This window comes from Dreissena polymorpha, chromosome 2 (genome assembly GCF_020536995.1).
Source record: "Dreissena polymorpha isolate Duluth1 chromosome 2, UMN_Dpol_1.0, whole genome shotgun sequence".
In the NCBI taxonomy this organism is placed as follows: domain Eukaryota; kingdom Metazoa; phylum Mollusca; class Bivalvia; order Myida; family Dreissenidae; genus Dreissena; species Dreissena polymorpha.
The window spans coordinates 107126708-107150114 of record NC_068356.1 but is presented as its reverse complement, the minus strand read 5'-3'; the positions used below and the strand labels follow the sequence as shown (position 1 = coordinate 107150114).

General features: G+C 34.2%; 1 protein-coding gene across 2 annotated transcripts in view; it reads left to right on the top strand.

Annotated features, from left to right (window-relative positions):
- The window catches only part of LOC127868413 (synaptotagmin-15-like), a 59482-nt gene that overhangs the window by 27011 nt on the left and 9064 nt on the right, over window positions 1–23407 (top strand). For both annotated transcript variants that reach the window (XM_052410180.1, XM_052410181.1), the window contains exon 2: window positions 10477–10619. In XM_052410180.1, the coding sequence (XP_052266140.1) occupies window positions 10477–10619 (143 nt within the window). The remainder of the gene's footprint in view (window positions 1–10476; window positions 10620–23407) is intronic.

Below are 23407 nucleotides of genomic sequence, written 5' to 3'. Positions count from 1 at the left end.
AGTTCGGTAAGTTAATAGATGTATATAATGTAATGCGATGCATGCATAACTTTAATATTAATTAATTTCTTTAAGCGGTAGGTTAATGTAAAATTGGCAATATCACACTACATCAATAATAATATTCATAATAGGTCAACATTATATTTGATATATATAGAAAATAAAACAGTATACTTTTTTTTTAAATAAAATTTTGTAGATCTAAATGGTAAGTGTTAAATTCTCAGATATACAACACAATTACCCTCGTAAATTTATTCGTATACATTACAAAAAGAATGTCTTCCAACATTATATTATATTATAGCAAACATAAAATATGTAGTGCTATCAATAATTATGTAACCTCCACTTCGTGTTTAATCTCTTCCCACAAGCTTTTGATGACACTGACAAGTACACATATTTATTCACGTTGTCGCCAATGATAAATAACTCATGACGACAAAAAGTTCCCAAGTTGAACTGAATCGTGAGGAACACCTTGAAATCAATAAATAATAAAACACAACATTACAGAGCACACGTCTGTAATTTCGCATACGGACGTGTCTTTTTGGTCTAAGTATTTTTCTAAAGTATAGTTAATTGCAAAATAAAGGCTTAAACCCATTTCAACACAAGACCTGTTGATAATAGGTTGTATTGTTTCCATTATTTGACAAGGAAATGAAGAATAATTGATTCTTAATGTGACTCAATAAAATTAATATGCTACAGAGAAAAAACAAAGACGACTAAATGCCGCTAAAGTACGAACACGGTCATGGAACTCCCTCAAGAATAATTTACAGGCACAATTTGCAGAACGCTGTTTTATTTTCCATATTTGAAGGCTAAATGCATAACATTTGCCAATGTCGGGTTTTATCAATCGTTGAATTGTTTGTGGAAAAATCTTAATGGAAAATGTTTGCAGAAATTTTCGAATTGCTCAAAGTCATTAACATTATACGGATTCCACATTGATTTAAAGAGACAAACGCTAACATTGATAATTACTAAGCTTCGGTATGGAACAATAATGGAATTTAAGAAAGAATAAAATATTTTAAAAAGTGTACACTTTCGTGGGCTCGAACCAATGACCTTTGGATCAAAACGCTTTCGCCGTAGTCACTCAGCCATCAATCCATTATCTTACGCTATGCATTTTATAATTATATATAATCATGCGACTGTGAAATTCAATTTAGAGATATCTGGTGATGTTATCAAAGCTTGCCTATTCTGTTTGCTAAACTAAACTGCAGCTAATCGACTCCCTATACATCAATGCAATATGCTGAAATATTTCTGATTGAAAAGGCGTCCTTTGATACAAATCTTTCAACATTTTTTTTCTTTTGATAAACTTAATGAAGGAACATTAACTATTATCTCTTAAATATACATAATTATTTCGGTCTTTGTTTTTCTTAATCTTGAGCAGTTTAGTTTTGCATGTGCTATTTGAATATTTACAGTAAATGCAATGATGTGAGTTGATGCATGTTTAATATCCCCATATTATGCAAACTATACATTACACGAACAAGATATTTGTTAATAAATGCAATGGCGGCGTTTGCAGAATTGATCTAAATGTTAACATATTTAATGTTTCCATCATATCCGTTATATGATATGAATTCTTTATACTATTCATAAAGTCAGTTAGGATCAAACGGTTTGTGCGACATCGGTGACTGAACTGGTTAATTTATTGCAACAATATCTTAAAACAATTTGAGTTTTAGTTAACATATAAATAATCTGAATTGCCCATTTACGTTTATGAAAATAGCATAATAAAGGGAAATATCTTTGATAAGTAACAATAGTATATATAACATCATCAAATAGTCAATACAAGTGTGTTATATATCGCTGCGAACACGGGTCAATGTACACTCTAATATCCATGAAACAATAGTAGCAAACATTTCGAATTTTAATCATATTCGTAAATCACACGCGAGAAGCATAGTGCAAACCGTTCAACTGTTATACAATTTTGACAATTACGAAACGCTGTTTCATTAATAATTAAGATTATAAGTTACATTATGAAATATTTTTATTGTAAGTGACACACTTCGTTGGTTTTATTTAAGTTTAAATTGTGTTGTGCAAAAGGGAGGCTGGTTCCTCTAAATGAGGTTAAATGGTTGGGAGTTCTGACGACAGTTATTTCTTAAAGACCTCGTAGACTTAACGGGACTGAAGTCAATACATGAGCGCCCTATTGTCTTTTTATATGTTTTTGCAGTGATGTGGAAACGACGTTGTTCACGAAATAAAGAGCAACCATCTTGTTTACATCTCAGTTGCATATACTTAGTTTGTAAGTATATAAGGTATATAAAAGTTTGGTTTTGATATTTCTTACGATTGCGCTGAACTAAGCGTTATTTGGAAACGTATTGCTCAACGTATAACCTATAAATAATAAGTTTATGGAATGTTCGTGGTCGTCGGAAGTTTTATGTACCTGTCTGTGTCTGGAAACTGCGGAAATTGGCGCCAGGAAACTTGTTTGCAAATTATTGCGATCTTGCGCGGAACGGTCCAAGATTGCTCATCCTAAGTCATATTCACAATGGGACAATTAGTTACCGTGGTTATTCGCTTGCGCCAAAGTTTAGGTATTGAATATATAGTGAGCAGATCATGTTGTCTCTTTGCACGCATCTCAACTTGGATTCTACACGAAAATGACGAAGCATAATAGTGTTCTATCAGGAATAAACTGAACTTTGTATCCACAACAGCACAATTTCTATATTTGCTTTTCAATGTTTGTGTACTTTAACTTAGTGGTGATAGTGGTCGACGCTTTAATGTTTTGATATTGTTCACGCTTATGAGTATTTTATCAGAAAATGTTTGTACCACAAGGAAATTCTTTAGCCCAGTAAGTTAAGTGATGTATATTATTGTGAAAAATGTTTTTATTCGGTTCATTAGATGCTTCACGTTTCTTTACTTATATATTATAATAACCTTCCTTACATTTTAATATGCGAGGCAAACAACATTGAAATGTGTGTTTTTTTAATTCACAAAGTAAGTTTATACTCACGTTCGTATTGATTGTATTAAGCGTTTTAAGATTATTTCATAATATTTGAAAAAATTATGTAAAATCTGTCCTATTATGTTTTAAGTATTTTCGCAAATAAGAATAAAAACGTATTCGATTATCATTGCAAACAGTAAGAAGATGAAATATTCGTTGATAACAGGTTTGCTGACCTTCAGGCTATTGGCTCGTTTCGCAAGATAATCATCGACTCTGTTAAGCGAAGGATGTGACCTAAAAATAATCAACGTTAGCTTAAAAGTGTCACAAAACAAAAATATGAAATTATAAAACACACTTAATTTTTGCTATACATATATATGATTTTACCACATATATATGATTTTAAACAACATATATATACAACTGTTACACATTCATGGAACAATAGAATAGGTCCATTTTAGTTGGAAGGTCGCGCACATTGCTCACTATGGCCGCCTTAGAAAGTATACCCCGCGCTACAATATATAACGAAATACATGCTTTCTTTCATGAATTGAATGTGTAAATAGGTAGATAATTTGTGGTATTTTAAGAATAACATACACATACACACATTAAAGTGATTCGATTACATACATCAGTTTAAATAATTCCCTGCGATATAGGAAAGGCAAATGCCGACTGAATATGTCGAACGTACATATACGCACATAAAAAATAATTTACACACATAAGTTATTAAGTGATGTTTTATTCAATGAATATAAGTAAATGTTGCACAGTCAATATTTTCAAAGGTGGTCATCGTTTAGAATCTTCGCGATGGAACTAAAAACAGAGGTCACTGCTTGAATAGTTGACCTTTCAAATGTTATTTTCGATCGTGTATAAGACCTATTTCTTAAGATTGTTTCGATAACCCAATGCACGTTGTACAATGCGCAGCTGTCAAAGTTCATTATCGTCAACAAGGCATGCACGTATATTTTGAAAGCAGTAGTTCACCAATATTAATAACACGGGGCACTTCATTGCTGGGGATTTGATGTTTAGATTTTTCAATGTATCAGACTTCAGAAAAAGTTGGCACCCTGTCTCTGAGAATGGCTGCTGGCTATTGATTCGTGGGGTCGACATTTTATACGCAGTGTTCACAGAGTTTGTCATCTTGCTTTCAATGAACAGTTGAACACGTGCTGGTGCAATATTGGACTGTGGAAATAATAAACTGTGATAACTATGATGTGTTACGTTATTGCAGCGACATTCAAGTATCCAATATGTATACGAGCAGACCAAAGGAATACAATCATTAATAATAAAAGACAGAAATTTGGCTTTTTTTAACAGAACAAAAAATACGACTCCAAGAAGATATTTTCAGAGATCATTTGTCTTCTTCTCAAACGCCCCTGGGTAATCAATATGAGCATATTAAACTATGTTTATGACTGGGTCATTATTGTTTGTGAGAAAGAGATGCTATTGTTTGACATGTATGTCTTAAAACAATCATCATGCATGCTTAAACGTTAATGAAAATATTTTAAAAACTAAAAGTTATTCGACAGACATGAAGTTATGCAATAAAGAATAATTTTCACCAATATATACATATATTTTGCCCTGGTCAACGTCGTTATAACTAATGTAAGCGTATAAAAGGTATGGATAAAAGACGAAAATATATGAAATATATGATATGTCTTATATTTCACAGTTTATTATGTTATTGGGTTAAAAGGTATTTCATGTTAGAAAAAAAAACACATACACTTGTAATCTTATGACTTATTTGCGAGCTACTACTAGGTCAAACATACAATGAATGGACTGTTTACATGTACCAGAAGAGTCAGAGTGCTTAGAAGTACTTAAGTATTAAACATCTAACACTGAGAAATAAGACAAAATGGAGTTCAGAACGAACTTCCATTTGATACGTTGTTCATAATTGTCGTTTTGCTTTATCTGCCGTTATGATCTCTTAATATGTGTGTACAATTTAGTCGTAATGAAAGTCATCAATCAAATATTGCAGAAAATGTTCGCGAATAATTTAAATTCACTTCTTGATTTTGATTTTCCGTGAGATGTTTTGATAAAACTGAAACTGAGGGACGTTTTTAGTAAAAGTGACATCTTTGTTTTGCTTGTTTTAATTGTTAACGCCGATTGTATTGTTACACATTCTCGCTTCATTGTCAAAGTTGATGTGAACTATACTGTACTGCACCTATATGTGTTCTGTGTTACACCATCACCTCTCTTCAATAATGTATTTAGTTCAATTATTATTAAATGTAGGTTTTAAAAATCTCACCATTCCAATGTTCTGTTTTTACATATTATTCCACACATTTTTTATATATTTGTTATGTAGTCAGAAAAACAAAAACAAACTAAGTTTATGTTTTATGTTAGTATATTATTGATATTGACACGAAGTATATTTTACTTTCGTAGTGTAGAAATGATTTTGGTAGTGATTTTAATTTACTAGTTATACCATTATGCCATTAGTTCCATTGTAACAAAGATTGCCATTAGAATCCATTATCACTTTTAATATAGTACATATGATTTAGCAAAGTTAAAATAATGTATCTGAGTCAATATGTCAAGAAGACAATACTGCATTAGCCAATAATGATATGATCCAGCAATCGGCATGTTAATGTGTCTTGGCAACCTTCAACGGGAAACATAAACAATTAATTAATAATTATTTATATATAACCATGTCTAAACTGTTATAAAGTCAATGGCTCTGTTTCAAATAGTGCTCATATTTCAATAAGCTATTTATTTAAATGTTGTGTAGACACACATTTCTGTGAATCGGTCAGATTCTTTACTTTTTATTCTTCGATTCTAACATTGTCAAGCTGAAGAGTCAAGAAACATAATATGTAATATCCCAAGAGTAAAAGGATCAGCATACGGATTTAAAGAAACCCTGCTTATCACAATAACTTGTGCAATGTCTACGTCCTCCACATTTGGAAGGAATTTGAGCGTTATTTATACAAACAAATTCATAATTTAAGTTCGGTTCAAAGTGCATTTGGCGAGATGTTTTGGAATTATTACGATTTTTTTGGCATCAGAAAATTATTAAGCAATTTTCAATGATTAAATATTTAAGATATGAAGTGAAAGTACTTAAATCCGCCACCCCTATTTGAAAAGTTTAAACTGCTTGAATTTTTTTCATGTAATACGTTTTCAATAGAAAGTCCCATCTAGTTTAAAAATAAAACCATAACATTTGTTGATAGAATGTTCAGTTTTAACATTGCTTTAAGAAGCGTGAGTGTTTAATCTTAGATTGAAAAAAGTGTTCAATTTCTCTTCTTAATAATGACTATTGCTTTTATTCCAATTGAATAAAGGCCTTAGTTTGTTGTTAACACAGGAGTACTTTTTTTAAAGCACCTTAGTATTTATTATATTTATATTTAATTTGTAGAGCTTTGAAACTGAGTGTGAGAGAACAAAGCGCTTCTGAACAAGATATTAATTGATAAATCAAGTTCAACGTGTACAGTTTTCAGTATTGAAATTAAAAAATACAAAGTTTGTAATAAGAATAATGGTGGATGTACATCAAATGATTTTTTCTTCTTTATCATACTAGACAAAAAGCAGGGCCTTAAATGTCCGCTTGTGCAGTACGATACATAGATTTCCCTTTCCCTCATATTTAGATATAGGAGGTCACCTGCACAAACATGAATACATATTAAAATAATCGCTGGATTAATGCGACAAAAACCAGTGTTGATAATAAACGTTTCGTATTTATCAAGACAAACACATCAATAATCACTGTTTTAAATTCTAATTTAGAAAGAGTTGCGGATTAAGGACAGAAACTGACTTTGCTAACTAACCAGTTCTTTCTACATCATAAGTAAATGTGTTCGTGAAACCAAATTCCATCACTCATAGAGAATTATATTATTTATATCGACTAATCACGCTTGTCATAAGCACAGTGTGTCTTGCATTTCGTGTAAAATACAGAATGTTGTCGTTAAATAGCATTAATTTCCTTTAATTGAATATCGAGGATCACAAAAGGTCAACTGAAGGATGCTGCACACAACGGGCAAGGTGAAAAGTTGAACAATTCTATTGATATTTTCTTATAATGTCATCCATTTTGGAAATGCCTTAGTTTAACACATGGCATTAAAGTTTAAGGGTATAAATACATCTTCTTGTAAGTGATTATTTCCAAAAATTAATTAATTAATTAAATTTAAACATATGATCTTTTTGTGGCATTGAACAACCTCGAGCGCTCATACAAACAATAAGGTCCTGTGCTTATATATTATGCTGCTTCTAATATTGGTACTATCAGTTTTGAATATTTTAAAGTATCACGTAATTCCCATAGACCGCCTCATTTATAAAACTAGTTAGAGGCTCAGGAGGCAGTACAAAAAGAGCTGGCCGCAGGCAATTGCTATATACTCTAAATCTTTCCCAAGACTGCTTTCCCAGTGTGTCCTGTTAGAGATGCGAGTGTATTTTATACCTTGATCGTGGCATGTGTTGAATTTATTTACTTCAGCAGTTGTATTGTTGAGCCTCAACTTGAGATTCAAAATAGTGAATCACTTACCTTGTAAATGTTGCCCTCTATGACTGTTGCATAAACATATAATAATGAGTTGCCAATACTTCAAATGAGACCGGCTCTAGCCGCGCCATAAGAATTATTCAGTCGTTTCAATGTTTTACATGTTTTTCGTTATACGTAAAATATACTATACTTCCTCAATGCTTACTAGTTACAAATCTCCAGATTAATTCCTTAATGTAATGTTATTGTCAATTGTCGTTTTTTTCTCAATCGATTGATCTACCAAGTAGCTTATTGGTGCATTTATCATATCAGTTTTGTTATGAGATAAATACTTTCACAACGTTCTTTTTTTAAGTTTCCATGAAAGCCATTTTCATTGTTGTTCTACCTTATGATGAATAGCGCAAGAGGAGGTCTTATTGCTGAAAAGATTTTTCAAACAAAAAAGTATAGAGGATCGGTGTTTGTCAAAATTTATTTTAAAGCAGTAAGCTAATAGACAAAACGTCAAACAACAGTAATTTTTAGTAACTTAATCTCCGCTGCGGTGAGGTGGGGCGATATGACTTGAGAGGAAACGACGTGTTTGCGAGAAAGCGAGTACCCGAACTTTTAGGTTAATGACAGCGGATGTAACAGCCGTTTTCAATAATCCGCTACTATTCGAAAAAAATGCCTCACGTTTAGTCAAGGCAAGAACACTTATTTGGTGTTTTTTTTATTTAAAAAGAACACAGACAGATTTACGGCGCACTATTATCTTGATATCTACCATTTTTACACCGGATCACTAATGTAACAGTGAACTCAAATTAACGTAGATTTCCCCCATTATATTTTTTCTGATTTACTATTATCCACCAAGATCCAAAATACAATAGAAAAAACAGGAAAATACCAATAGTGGTGTGTGTCACTTGTGATAGACAAACAAACCAATGCAAGCTTGCTCCATGTATTTAGTTCTAAAATCTGTATGCTCATTCACATATGAATAATGGAGGTAATACAAAAATAATAACGAGTGATTTGTTCATAAACACAATAGAGCAAAGTCTGGAAAAATGATTTAACAAGTTAAAACGTGTGATTAAATAATGATTAATAAGATGACTGCTTTTCTATTTCACAAATAATTAAAATCCGAGCATTTCAAGGTTAAATCTCGATTTGTTTAAAGCACTTTTTTCGTATTTATACATGGCCTGTGAGATGTAACACAATTATATTAAAGGTTCAAGTCTTTCATTTGTCTATTCAAATTTATCAAAATCTGTCAGCGTCACTGAAACACCTTATCCTGTTAGAGGGACAATAACAGATCCGTTACTTAGCGGATTTCTGTCAGATTAACATTGTACCAATGGCAGTCATTCTGTCTTTAAATCCATCACGTCGTTTAACGCTGTATTAACAGATTCTACAATTGACGGCTCGATGTCGACAACTATAACAAATATGCAGTTGTGTGTGAATGGTAATGTGTGCATGGAATGTGATAGGTGTCCACTGTATTGATTGGAACTGAGCATATTCATAATGTTTTCCCAGGAGGACAAAGGGGCACGGCGCATTACTTTCAAAAAGGGCATTTTAACGCGCATTATAGGCAAAAAGGGCAAAAACGTTCCGTGAATACCTGGTTTTGGGAGAAACATATCTGTAGTTGGCTCAAACAATAGTTCCATGCAATTCACGTCGTTTATATTATGATCATTTAAATTGCAAACTGTTGTGGCAATAGACGCAACGACGCGGATAACTATTGTCCTTACCGTAAATAGCCTACCACTGTGGCCGAGTTCCTGAGGCCGCCACCGAGCGGTATGTGCGCGACCTCACACTCACGATGGGCCTGCTGATGACCTCAGAAGGGCCAATTACACAATAAACAGAAATAAATAATTTCCATCGTGCCTTATGATTTGAAACGTAAAATACTCAGGTCGCCACAAATATTTAGTAAATCATTAATAAATAGATTTAAAAAAAATACCGAAGATATTTTGTATTATTGAAAAATCTTGACCCGGAAACCGCTCTACAGTATGTTGGGTGTATTAAATACACCGGAAATCGCTGTACAGTATGTTGAGTGTATTAAATACACCGGGAATCGCTATACAGTATGTTGTGGGTATTAAATACACCGAGAACCGCTCTACAGTATGTTATGTGTATTAAATACGCCGAGAACCGCTTTATAGTATGTTGAGTGTATTAAATACACCGGGAACCGCTCTACAGTATGTTGTGTGTATTAAATACACCGGGAACCGCATTACAGTAACGTTGGATGTATTAGTACCCATCTACATAATTTGCGTAAAATGAATAAATAATTAAAATGACATGAAAATAACATTTGACCCTTAACTGTTATGTGATAGTTTGCGTTTTCCGGATCAATGATTCATATATATGTAATTGTGATGTGATACTGCTATTCTCACAACACCAAACCCCTGTGGGTATATAAAGAATAGGGGCTAAAATGATATTACACAGTTGGATCTGGATATCGATAAGCAGATATAATTTTTTCCTAGATAATATTCCGGTTTGATAAACGACCCGAAGTAGTTTAATTTCGCTATAAAATAACTGATGATACGATGTATCTTTATTATTATGAAAAACTAGTTTGTTTCAATTTTTACTCTAAGAAGAAATATCCTCTTGAGTGTTAAATGCGTTGCCATGAACATAAACATGTCAATAAACGATCATTGCTTCAAATGACTGGCGTTAGCCTTCTTCAGATTCTAAAATGATTACAATATCATCGTCATGGGTGTTTTTCGGCCTGGGTCGTAAACGATAAACTGAAGAACGAAAGTTTATTTTTTCTGCCCTGTTGCAGTGTGAAACAGATCCCGTTTACTGTTCCCCCGACCTCTGGAGGCGCCTTCCCGACACAGCGACAGGCCCCACACCTCGAGGAGTTAAACTCGGTCGACCACTCCCTGCCCATTGTGCGCCGAGGATATGGACACGAAACTGTCGGTAAAACAACATTTAATCCTAACGGTGTATTGTTGGTCTGAAAAAAATAGGTATTTTCAAAAAGTGTTCCTTAATAACATTTATACGACATTTTGTTTTGTGTAACATTGTCGCAGTGCTGACCATTAATGAGATCATATTTAAATTAATAATTTATCTTAAGTCAAATCTATAAACATATGCATGTCCGTCATCAACATTTAATATGTCATTATTAGACGTTGCACACGTGTGTAAAATGTGTCCTACATAAATTATTGATGGGTAATTATTACAATAGGTCATTCGCTAATGACAGGAAATCTAAGTAATTACGGATTTACAAACACAAATATCTGCTACCGATAATAGAATCCCCAAATATGTTTTCTCCATACATGAGCATGCGTTTGACAAGTCGGACAAAGATGTCGACACTTTACTATCATCGCCACTGGAGAAGCATACTGTTTCTATTTGCGATTACTATGTGTTCTCGCCAATCTGACAAGTGTCAGGTGCATGGTGACAATCCGTGGAGGTTTGCAAACACGATTGTTAACAGCGTTTAACATATTTTAATAAATAGTTCGATGTTATCGTATTTGTTACTATAAATTAAATTGTAGAATTATACTTCTAATAATCTCGCGGTCCATCGTGACTTGATCACGATTCTCTTTGCAACCGGACACATTTACCAATTTATGAACTAACGCTACTCATGTGACTAAAAACTCTTGCAAATTGTGTTTTGTTGCTTGTTGCTGTTTTTTCAAAGGAAAGACAGATTCGTTTGTATTAAACTAAGTTGCTTTACAGCAAGAAGTGTGCGTAAAAATGTAAATTTATTTTTTGTACATACATGTTCAATAATGACCAACCCTGAATTAGTGTATTATATTAGCCTTTATGGTTAATTTCTATACCAAGAAAGTATACACCTTTTAGTTTGATTGTGCACTGCCGTTTAAAGGGACATTTTCACGTTTTGATAAATTGACAAAATTGAACAGAAAAAATGTATCAGATTTGCAAAGTTAAGTTGTAGTTATGATATTTGCGAGGAAACTATAATTCTGAACATTTACCATCCTATAAATATACCCAGTATTTTCATATTTTGGCGACTTAAAAGCATGCGACTTAAAAGCCTGAAAATAATTAAGCGTTACAAACGCGAATAGGTTGAATAATTTAAAGAGTTCTGTTTTATCGTTGTATTTTGTGGCATTATGAGCATTGTGTATTTTATATCAAAGTTCTTATCATATATATGTGACCTTACCTGTTCCAAGTTTTGAGTTGACAACAAAGCATGGCATGCCAGGTCCATGGTTTCCCATTGTCTTTGACTCTGTGGGTTTTACCATACGCTGCAGTGTTTACAAACTGGCAGTCGATGTTACTGCACTCAACGTACAAATACCCTCACAGTCCTTTCTGTAATTCGCCTTTTATGGATTTTAATGTCAGTTGAACAGGTCCAAGTCCACATGCAGAACAATACATTAAACTGTTCAGCAACACGTCCCATTCCACTAACCGCCGACCTATTTTCCACGATTCCGTCGATGAAGACGCTGTGTGCTATCAATCACAGGTGGTTAGCGTGTGGCTATGATATTAATTAGTGAAAACATTATTTTGAATAATAACAAATCAAATTATAACGAAAAATCAACTTTTCTGAAAAAAATAATTTTCACTAAACAATATATATATAACAAGGTATTCAACTCAAAATCACCAAAAAACGGGGCGCATCGAATTGAACAGCTATGACTTCATCAATTGTGCAGCGATTTTCACGAACTCGATCTCATTCAACGCAGAAATGAATATTTCCTTTCTGGAAATGAACGTATCTTGCAAGATTTTTTACCAAACTGGGTCAAATTTTAAGAAATAACACGATACACAACTCGCGTGACCTACTCGTTGTCGATCGGACCCGATCTAAGACTGAAATCTTCACGGAGTAAAGGGCATTTTCCCTGCAAAGTTTACGGGTCTCGGTACCATAAATAATAAACCGAACAAACGGACATCTCACGTCTTCAGTAATCATATTTACCGACATAAGGCGATGTCAACCGATCTTCCAAAAAACGCGTGAATTATTACAGTTGTACTACCAAGTACCTTAAATACCCAAATCACTGTATGAGCACAGATGGCCGAGTGGTGTTGTGCTAAACTTTTTTCTCCAAGGGTAAAAAAACACTGGTTCGAGCCCAGGTATGGTTTACTTTATTTTCTTTTTTTCTTTTTTGTTTAATTCTTTTTTTGTACTGGAGCTATTTAGTTCCAATGTTTACATTTACCGCATTTAAAACATTTAATGACAAACTTCAATACATGCCCAAATCTGTGAAATGGTCCCTTTTAATTAAGGCAATAAAAATTATTTCACGCAACACATCATAGCTTCTTGACAATCGAAAAAGGTTTTGTAAGACTGAATGAATAATCTGTAATAACGGCGTATGAATAATTGACAGTGCTGCTTTATTAAAGTTGAACATGACTAAGATTAGACATAATCTATCTCGTTAATTGGGTCTCGTTTATGGCGCACGGGACATATGCTGGCATGTTCCTCAGACTTGATTTAAATTAATTGTCTGTGATGTGAGTTTATTACAGCATAATTATCAAACCACGAACAGATGTCCTGTGGTGCATATAATTTCTCCGTCTCTTATCAGATTCCCGTGATAACCGGAGGCACCAGAGACAAGTTGTAAAACTTTCCCCGAACATTTTGCATGCGCAAGTTCGACCTTTCACCGTGCTGTACGAAGAACACATACAAACCCACACAAACGACTTCATTTCTCCCCAGAATACAACGCATCATCGTATTTATATGAAATCGTGTGTTTCGCTATTATTATTTTTAATACAAAATATCACTTTTATAATATTTTTATATTCGTGGAAGGGGATGTGCTTTTTTATGAATGGAAATTAACCCTTAAGGGTTAAGATTCTAAATACGAAATTTTGATTTTCTTTTTTTCTTTGCATATATTTTATTGTAATGGTATTCTGCATCCAAAATCAAACACCGTACCGACCAATTAGAGATCCTCCGACATTTCAAGTTTGCCAACCCTTTGCCCATTTTGTTGACTTTAATTGTATTATACATCTCAGGTGCAAGATCATGACTTTTTAGGATTCCATCTTTTAACTTTATTTGATTTTAAGACGACGGTTAGTGGTGTTTTATTTCAAATAACCTTTTTAAACAAGTTTTCTTCAGAATTACAAAGAGTGCATAAAAGACAGATTGTTATGCTGCTTATGGCAATGTGAAATACACCAGAATTACTTTATTAAATAAGCATGTGTTCTTGTTCAAAATTCAATTTTTACTGTATTAATTGCACACGATTTTGTTTCACGCAACGGGAAATTTTGTCACCGATTTCATACGTATTCAAGGATTTATTCTTATACCTTAAGATATCGGTACACACTGCAAGAAAATATGTATTTTATGCACTATAAATTTTTGCAAATGTATTTCAATGACTTGGAATATAATTATTTGCAAAAATAAAGTTCGTAACGGTATGTTTACATTCTGTCCAGCCCGTGTGTAAACCGCTGAAAACCCCGTTGATCCTGCACCATGCATCTGACTCTTTTGAACATAAACATTCAGAAAAGAAGAGTCAATTGGTATGTAAATAAACATACATTATAACTTCATTTTTGATAGCATTAAATGGGGTGGAGAAAGCAGAAAATGTAAGCACACATGTGTTGTTTTCTTCGTGAAAAAAAATGAAAACGAAATACCATTCTCTACTCATGTTTCTTTTCAACACAAGTTAAAAAAAACGGCAGAAGGAATATACAAACTGTGAGCATATAAATGTCCTTGATTTAGCGATCGAAGAAAAATCAAGTTTGAACTATACAAATTATATGTTCCAGCTTCACTTGCAAGCACCAACTTTTCACAAATGAATATGCCATAACCATACTGCAAATTTTATATGTTGCATAAACTTATGAAACAAATTATATTTATACAACAATCATAACTGCGTACAAGTATGAAAAAATGTGTAAACCATTAGTAATCGAAAGCAATCGTGTTCTAAATGTTCGGTATTGTTTTATTCATACTGCTCACGTAGTATAAGCATGGATATTTCAGAAGTACATAGTTTCCTTATAGAATTGTTCACGTATTGAGAAGGAATAACTAACCTTAACCTTGCAATTTGGTTAAAACGGTAATTTTGCATTGGGAAATAACTGGACTTTTTCAAACTTTTATTATATTTTGTTACGTGCCATTTAACGAATTTATAAAGAATATTATAAAATTTGAAATACCTTAAAATAAAAATAATTACACAGAAACGATGATAAAAAAAGTTTGACAGCCGTGACTATCAAACCCGGTACCTCCCGATGTAAAAGCGATACTATTGCATATTCACCATGTTCGTTTAATGGTTCGTATCAGAACTTCTATCTTGTTTTGACTTTCACTTAATCCTCGTAGTTGCACCCATATACTCGGTCAGTTGGAGTGACGGGGTATTCGAAATAGGCGATTTTACACGACGTTTTTTGCAGGTCTGAATCTTTCACCCAAACTGGTGATAAGTTTAACCCATTTATGACAAGCGTCTAGAAAAAAAGGCCTTCGCAAACAGCGCAGACCCAGATGAGACGCCGCATGATGCGGCGTCACATCAGGGTCTGCGCTGTTTGCTTGAAGGAATTTCTATAAGAAATATTATAAATATAGATATAAATATACTAGACATCCCTAATTTTGGAAATAAATTGATCCAATTTAGAAGGCAGGGATAGGCATAAATGGGTTAAATTCCTTGCACAACGAGGATCGGTCATCTGTCATTCAGAGAGCGATGATAGTGTGGCGGTGTTAGACCGTTGTCGACCCATAGTCATGACTAGCGTTCAGTTCAGTAGCCACAGACGTTATTATACCTACAACAGTCGTTATCTTTAAAAATTTGAAATGAGATGTCAGCGCATAAATTCACGGTTGTAATATCTAAATGGCAATGCTCTTTGCTTCAGCTGGACTCAGCACAGAAATAAACTATTATATCTCCTAGTCTTATTTAGCATTACTGTGGTCACATATTACACTGACCGTAGGAGCTCATGATACCAGCTAAGCACGTGATGCAAGCATTGTAAAATTCCCGGATTCAAGCACCCCAGAGATTTCACATGGCGTTGCTCCACGATAAACTATTCCCTTATGCGAATCTGATTGGACAAACCATCGTAAGAATGGTACTCTTTGGCGAACATACTACGAATTAATAAGGATGTATAGTTGTTTTGTGTACAGAAACTTATCGAATAAACACACTAGAGTGTAAACCATGTATATGCTTCTTTTAAAGAATATTTCATATCATCAGAGTAGATCTTGATTGTACATAGGAATACAATTTTCTTTAATAAAAGCATTCGTTCTACAATTGTGTCCAGACCATTGCACAGTTTATGCTCAAATGTTGTCTTCCAATGCGCAGTGGATTTTTAAGACTTTATATTATATACTGCACACATCGTTTTATATCAGCAGACGCGTTTTGATATTGCCAAGAGACCAATTTGGTTCGTGTGGGAAACCTTAGAATACATCACATGTATTTTTGGTGCGTATTATTCTGCAACTTTTGTTATCGCTATAACGCTTTATAATTTTCAGGTTTTTAAATCGTGAAAAGATGCATACAATGGATATTTTAGAGCATGGTTAATGTTCAGTATTACTGTTTACTTGCAAAATCATAACTACAACGAAACTTGCAAATCTGATTTTGTTCAATTGTGCCAATTTATCAAAACGTGAAAATGTCTCTTTCAGGGAAAGTACGGTGGCATAGAGATGACATTCACTCCTCATGTTTATTTAATTGCACTCCCTTTTTTAGCATAGGTGCGTTTACGCACCTATGCTTATGGTATATACCACATTTCAAAAATCCACATCGCTCGGTTACCCTTTATGAAGCCTTACCTGATCAAAAATCAGACGAAATATCTATTTAATTTAGTATATGGTCATTCTTACAAAAAAAATTTGGAAACGTTTTTCTAACGTTTTCTTCCAAGAATATTGCTGACACCGTTTTTAGTGAATTTTTCTAAGACCGTTTTATGTCAAAAAATCTTCTTATAACCTAAAACAAATTTCGTTCGTAAAACAATTCTATCTGCACTATAAATCTCAATCTCCTACGCAGTGGCCTCCCTTATACTAGAAGTTACTGACCGGGCGAAGCAAGGGAAGTAACTGCTTTGAGGAGTTTCTATAAATATCTGCATTCAGAAATCTGTATTCAGAACTCAAATCTGTTGTGCACGTCTGCATCTAACGCTTACCACAAGTTTTACGACAAATTCTTGACGCAGACGAATAGGGTAGCGTCTATTTTCATTTGTGAAAAGATACAGATCTGTCCGTGCTTAAATTTTGAAAGGCTTGGGTAATTATTTTTCATAAGCGTTTCAAACACTGATGTAAATGGAAAGATTATCTATTTAAATAGTCGGTAATTGTTTGAAATTATTGATTTGAGAAATTCGCGGATGGCGATATCGAACTACATTATACCACGTGACGCCATTCTTCCCTGTATCTTGCACCTATGCTTTTAACGCCATCGGCGTTCTCGTTTCTATCTCGCTGCCACGTCTTACTATCTCGTGGCTGACTAAGCTATTCTCTCCTCTTTGTTTAATGCACCCTTCCTTTATTTACTGCACCGCTCTTTGTTTTATTAATTTTCATACGCGTATATTCGGAAGAGATCTTGTAAATTGAGTAATTTTAATACTGTTTCGTGTATACTCGTATGGATCGATTTCATTATATATTCTCTCATTGACGTAGAATTCTGCGTAAAATATTCCAGTAATATTTCGTTACCAAAGTTACGCCAAATATAGTAACTGTAAGTGATTGTGACAGGTCGATTTTTCGCCTATGCAAATGTACACGTCACTTAGCTTTCAGCTTTGCGTATAGTGGATACTGGTCAGATGCATACTAATTTTCAATATTTAAAGGGACCTTTTCACGTTTTGGTAAATTGACAAAATAAAAAAAATCAGATTCGCAAATTTTCGTTGTAGTTATTATATTTGTGAGGAAACAGTAATACGGAACAATTACCATGCTCTAAAATATCTATTATAAGCATCTTTTGACGATTTAAAAACCTGGACATTAAAAAGCTTTGCAACGCGAAACGATTGAATAATTTGAAGAGTTATGTTGTTGTCGTTATATTTTGTGACACTACGGGGATTGCTTATCGTCGCACTAATTCTAAATGCACGAAAGTCAAAAAATGTGATTCTGAGAAAATCGCTTCTAAAGTTTTGAAATAACAAACCATGTACATGTATTATAAAACAATATATCTTTATGAGATCTTGACAGGTGGTTGAGATCCAATATTAACAATTATCAATATAACTCATTAAATAACAAACTTCAATACATGCGAGAGAGGGAGGGAGGGAGGGAGGGAGGGAGGGAGGGAGGGAGGGAGGGAGGGAGGGAGGGAGGGAGGGAGGGAGGGAGGGAGGGAGGGAGGGAGGGAGAGAATTTTATTAATAATCGATTTCAGATTCACAATTTACAGTTTTTTAGTTAACCTTCTGAAACAAACTCATTGAAACAATCTTTTAATCTAAATAATTCACGTATAAAGACCACTCTCTAGCCTTGACAACGCCGATAGTTAATGACCGCATAGTTTTCCTCGTACTCTCTGGCACCACTAGCTTGTCGAAATCACGCCTGTGTGATTTAACACGATCAAATGATAACAATATTCAGTACTTTTAAGCCGACGTTTGGCAGGAGAAAAAAACGTTTCTTTGCCCTGAGAACTTCACAATAATCAAGTCCCTTGGTTTACGTACGTGTGAACGTGTGAACGTTCAATCTCACATCCACTTAACTAGGGAAATTTCATTTGTCCCTTTGACATGATCGCCCTTTCTGTGAACTACCAAAGTAGAGAGCAAATTTTTGGCATTACAAAAAAGCATGTGGGATCTGGTTTGCACTGACTAATCAAATACGAAACTTGAATTAGCCAAGTGTAACTTTAGAACTAACATCAGAGAAAGTAGTAAAGAACTATAGCATTTGTGTATGGCCAGTGACCAATAGGCATACAGTATGACACCTCACAGCAGTGTGACGCAGCACAACAGTGTGGCGCGGCACAACAATATTACTCAGCACAACGGCATGTCACAGCATAACAGTGTGAGGCAGCACAACAGTGAGAAGCAGCACAACAGTGTGACGCAGCTCAACAATATTACTCTGCACAACAATGTGACACAGCACATCAGTGTGACACAGCACATCAGTGTGACGCAGCACAACAGTGTGACGCAGCACAGCGGAGTGTCACAGCATAACAGTGTTACGCAGCACAACAGTGGAAAGCAGCACAACAGTGTGACGCAGCTCAACAATATTACTCAGCACAACAATGTGACACAGCACATCAGTGTGACCCAGCACAACAGTGTGACGCAGCACAACAGTGTGACGCAGCACAACAATGATACTCAGCACAACAATAATACTCAACACAACAATGAGACACAGTACATCGGCGTGACGCAGCACAACAGTGCGACGCAGCACTTAGTAAGCACAACGGCGTGTTACAGCATAACAGAGGGACACAGCACAACAATATTTCTCAGCACATAGGCGTGTCACAGCACAACAATATTACTCAGCACAACGGTGTGTCTTAGCATAACAGAGGGACACAGCACAGCAGCATGACGTTTTAAAATAAGGTACAACAACATAACAGTCTGAAATAACAAACTGACATGAATAAAACCGGAACAACGTATTGAAACGGTAATTGAATTCTGGTATTTTATCAAAGCGATTTTTGGGGGCCCACACATAAGTGTTTAAAAAAATCTCAGAACATTTGATTAAAACTACCACTTAATATCATAGCGTCACAATTCAAATCAGTTAGCAATACAAATGTGATTGAGAGCAAACCAGAACAACATAATTTCGGGTTTATCAGTTTAAATTAGTTGATGTTAAATATTGTTGTGTGGCTATAGTCTTGTATTATATACACACATTTGACATACAGACATTATTAAAAATCGAAATATATTGTTATGGTTTGTTTAGATTGAAACATGTTTGGACCAATGTTCTATAGTGATCTTTACAAGAAAATGCCATTAAAACAATCCCGTAAGTTGTTATTATATATACACAATGTTTGAAACGCAATACCTGCCTATTGCTGAAAGATTGTAGAACATTAAAATCACATGTTTTCGATTTTACCCACGAACGTATCCATGTCAACACGCCAACTTTCACGTAGCATTCACGACAAATACAAATGTAAATAATCACTTGTCCTACAATTAAACACTAGCGAATGACAACAAGACTTTCGTTCCTCTTGTTGTTGAGTCTCATAATTTTGATAGTGAAAAAATGAATATAATTTCTCTGATCTATCATTAGATTAGGTCTGAACAAGTGCGTGGTACAATGATTCTGTAACGCTGAGAAAAATATACGTCGTGAAACGTGACACATAATTGTTAATGGAGACTATGTTTACATGTTACCACCCAACAGTTTGTAGGAGGTGTACATTTACTATTTAAAGATATTTGGATTGTCGGTAAAAAGTGAATAACAAAACAAATACTTATGTAAACATGATGTTCCGAGAAATACATGCAGTGACCGTAAAGTTTATCCAATATTCACATTGTCCGAGTTATTTCCCTCGATTGATTCAAAACGGCATCTGTCCACGTTAAAATATTATAATAGTACGACAAAACGGGGCCTACACGACATTACTGATAGGCGTCTCCCTGTTTTTGTTCTTGCGTCTGGTCTTTTTGACGAGTTTCAAATCCGCAAACAGGTATAGATTTTTAATGGCGAAAGTCCTATCCCTCCTCCCTCAGAGAATCTCGAGTAACGAAAAGCCTTTCTCTTCGGTAGGCACAATTTATACAGACGATTACAAACACATCAAGCATGGCGTTTTCGTTTGAGTCATTTAAGCATTCTTTTGTGACTGTCTAGACATCTTGTTCTGACAGACTTTGGTCGTAAAATGAGTTTATGCGAAAAATAAAGAACTCTTTTGAAATCATGCCGATATTTTTTCAATGCCTCAAGAGTATTGTCCAAATATTGTAATATTATTTAGAACGAGCGAAGAAAAACGCTGCAGTCTGTTGAAGGGTTCAAACCACAAAATGTATACACGCACATTTCCTGTTTCAGTAGATTGACTTCAGTATGCTTGCGTTATTATTTTCTCAAAACCTAGTGCATTCTGTTAAAATACTAAAATATATGTCCTTCAACGAAATATTTTCCATTTTATCAGTGAGCATTTTGTGTTTGTTTCACACAATAACAGGTTTTAATAAGAATCCTTGTTTACTTTTGTGTGTGCTACCGTTTGACTGAATATCATAATCGCATACATTATTTATATGGCGAGATTACACGAATACTTTCATACACATCAAACGCTATGTTAGGTTACTCAAATAAGCCCGCCCCCATCCATTCCATATTTACGAAAAAAAATACACGCTGATATTTCTATGTTCTATATTCAACACACCTCTGATAACACAGGACGATAATTGCGCACTAATCCATATAAATGCCTTCAAAGTCATTAAAAAGTATTATTGCATTTAAAGGGGCCGTCCAACGTTTTGGTAAATTGACAAAATTAAAAAAAAGTTGTTTCAGATTCGCAAATTTTCGTTTTAGTTATGATATTTTTGAGGAAATAGTTCAATGGGGGGGGGGGGAATCACGTGGTCAGAATTGAGAAAACATGGCCGCCGATGCCTCGCTTAGATTGAAAAATTGAGTGTTCAAACAGGTACATCTTCCTTATTACTTACTTGTTTTTAATCGGATAACGCCTATCATAGGGCAAGCCGGAAGCGGTTTCAACCGTTTCCCTCTGGTTGGTCGGAGTGTGGAGATTACTCATGGAATATTTTGCGATTTCTTGAACCGTCAATTGCTGTTGTACACGGACGAACAATAATATAACTGTTTTCACAATAATTAGCACTGTTTAAGTACCAGTTGTGCATGTGGACGCATTGTAACTTACAAAAATGGATACATCGATTGCTAATGGCGTTATTTTCAAGGTAAAGTTGAGTTTTGATTGGTGTTAACGATTGCTGTTGAGCACGCACATGGCTGTTATACACGGACAACTTCTAAAACAACTGTTGTTGAGCACGCACATGTCAAGGAAAACCGTTTTCTCCGCCGAATACGTCGCATGGACATGTTCTGGTACATGTAGCGATACATATCTAATGTATCCAGCAAAACACATATTTTAGTTGAAAATTGCAATGTTTCTTTTAGCGGAAATATTATAATGACAAAAACTTAAAAACAAAACGAAACACACAAAACAATTTTCATGTATGCTAAGCATATAATCAACACATATAATTGAAATAGATTTTACTTGATTCTCTAAGTACTAAAACTTTTCCAATGAAATAGTTCAGTATTAAAACTATCAACATATTTTTAACTGATTTCACAGAGTCAGAAGCTCAGGAATAGTACAATACTGCTTGCATAGGCACCAGAAACAGTATTGAAAGGGCCTTCGGGGTTTGGAAGAGAACCTTTCATGTCCTTCATGGTGAGGTATGTAAGGAAATTGTTTATATTATTAATGATAAAATTTATTAAAGATTATAAAAAATGTATTTAATGAACACAGATAGTTAATAGAAATTGACATCATCATATATTTATATCAAGTCTAAGAGTTGGAAAAAAATATAAATAACTTAACATTATTTTTGAATGCCATAGACACACTTCAGTTCTTAAATTCAACTTACTTATAGACGGAAAAATATGCTGAATATTCTAAATATGATATGAATAAATGCAACTCATTTTGACATCTTGAAACAAGTCAATGTAACAGCATTATACACAACTGTCTCGTATTACTGTGAAGTACTGATACATTACTGAATGCCAGCTAAAAAAATAAACATTTTTAGATATGTTTTTGTGTATTTGTTAAAGCTCATAAGAAATACATAAGATATTAGTTAATTGTTACACTCGGGACAAAAAGAAGTTGTTACCATTACTCTGCATCAAACTCTGGGGACAAATTTGACAACATTTTTAACAATGCCTTTTGATGTAACATTATTTGTCAATGTTATTCCTCCAACTTCTTTTTATAACAGATTAGAATGTGGCCTGCCAATGTCACTCGCACAATCATTGCTTGTGCTGTTCTTCGGTTGATGTGGGGGGGGGGGGAACCAGCAGTTGATCCGAAACCTTTAGAAGAAGTTGCCAAGGGAGATATGTTTCAGGCTATATCGGATGGGAGAAGAGTTAAAAATACCATTGTCGCAAATTACTTTACTTAGGAAATTAACAGATTAAATATAAATGTTTTCATTATATATGTGCTTGTATATCTCCGAGTCATACACTGATAGTTTGGTTCCTTGTTTGTTTATGTGGGTTTTCCAGCATTGGAACAACCATTCAACAAGTGAACAAAATATATTATTTCAGTGCCTATATAATATTTTTGAAACAATGTTTAGGTAATAACCTCATTTGTACTCACTCATTTTTTATTTGTGTTATGAGAATATCAGTCAGTACTATGATTATTTCGTAGAACTTTTCTTGTGTGTCTTCCAAGCTGTTC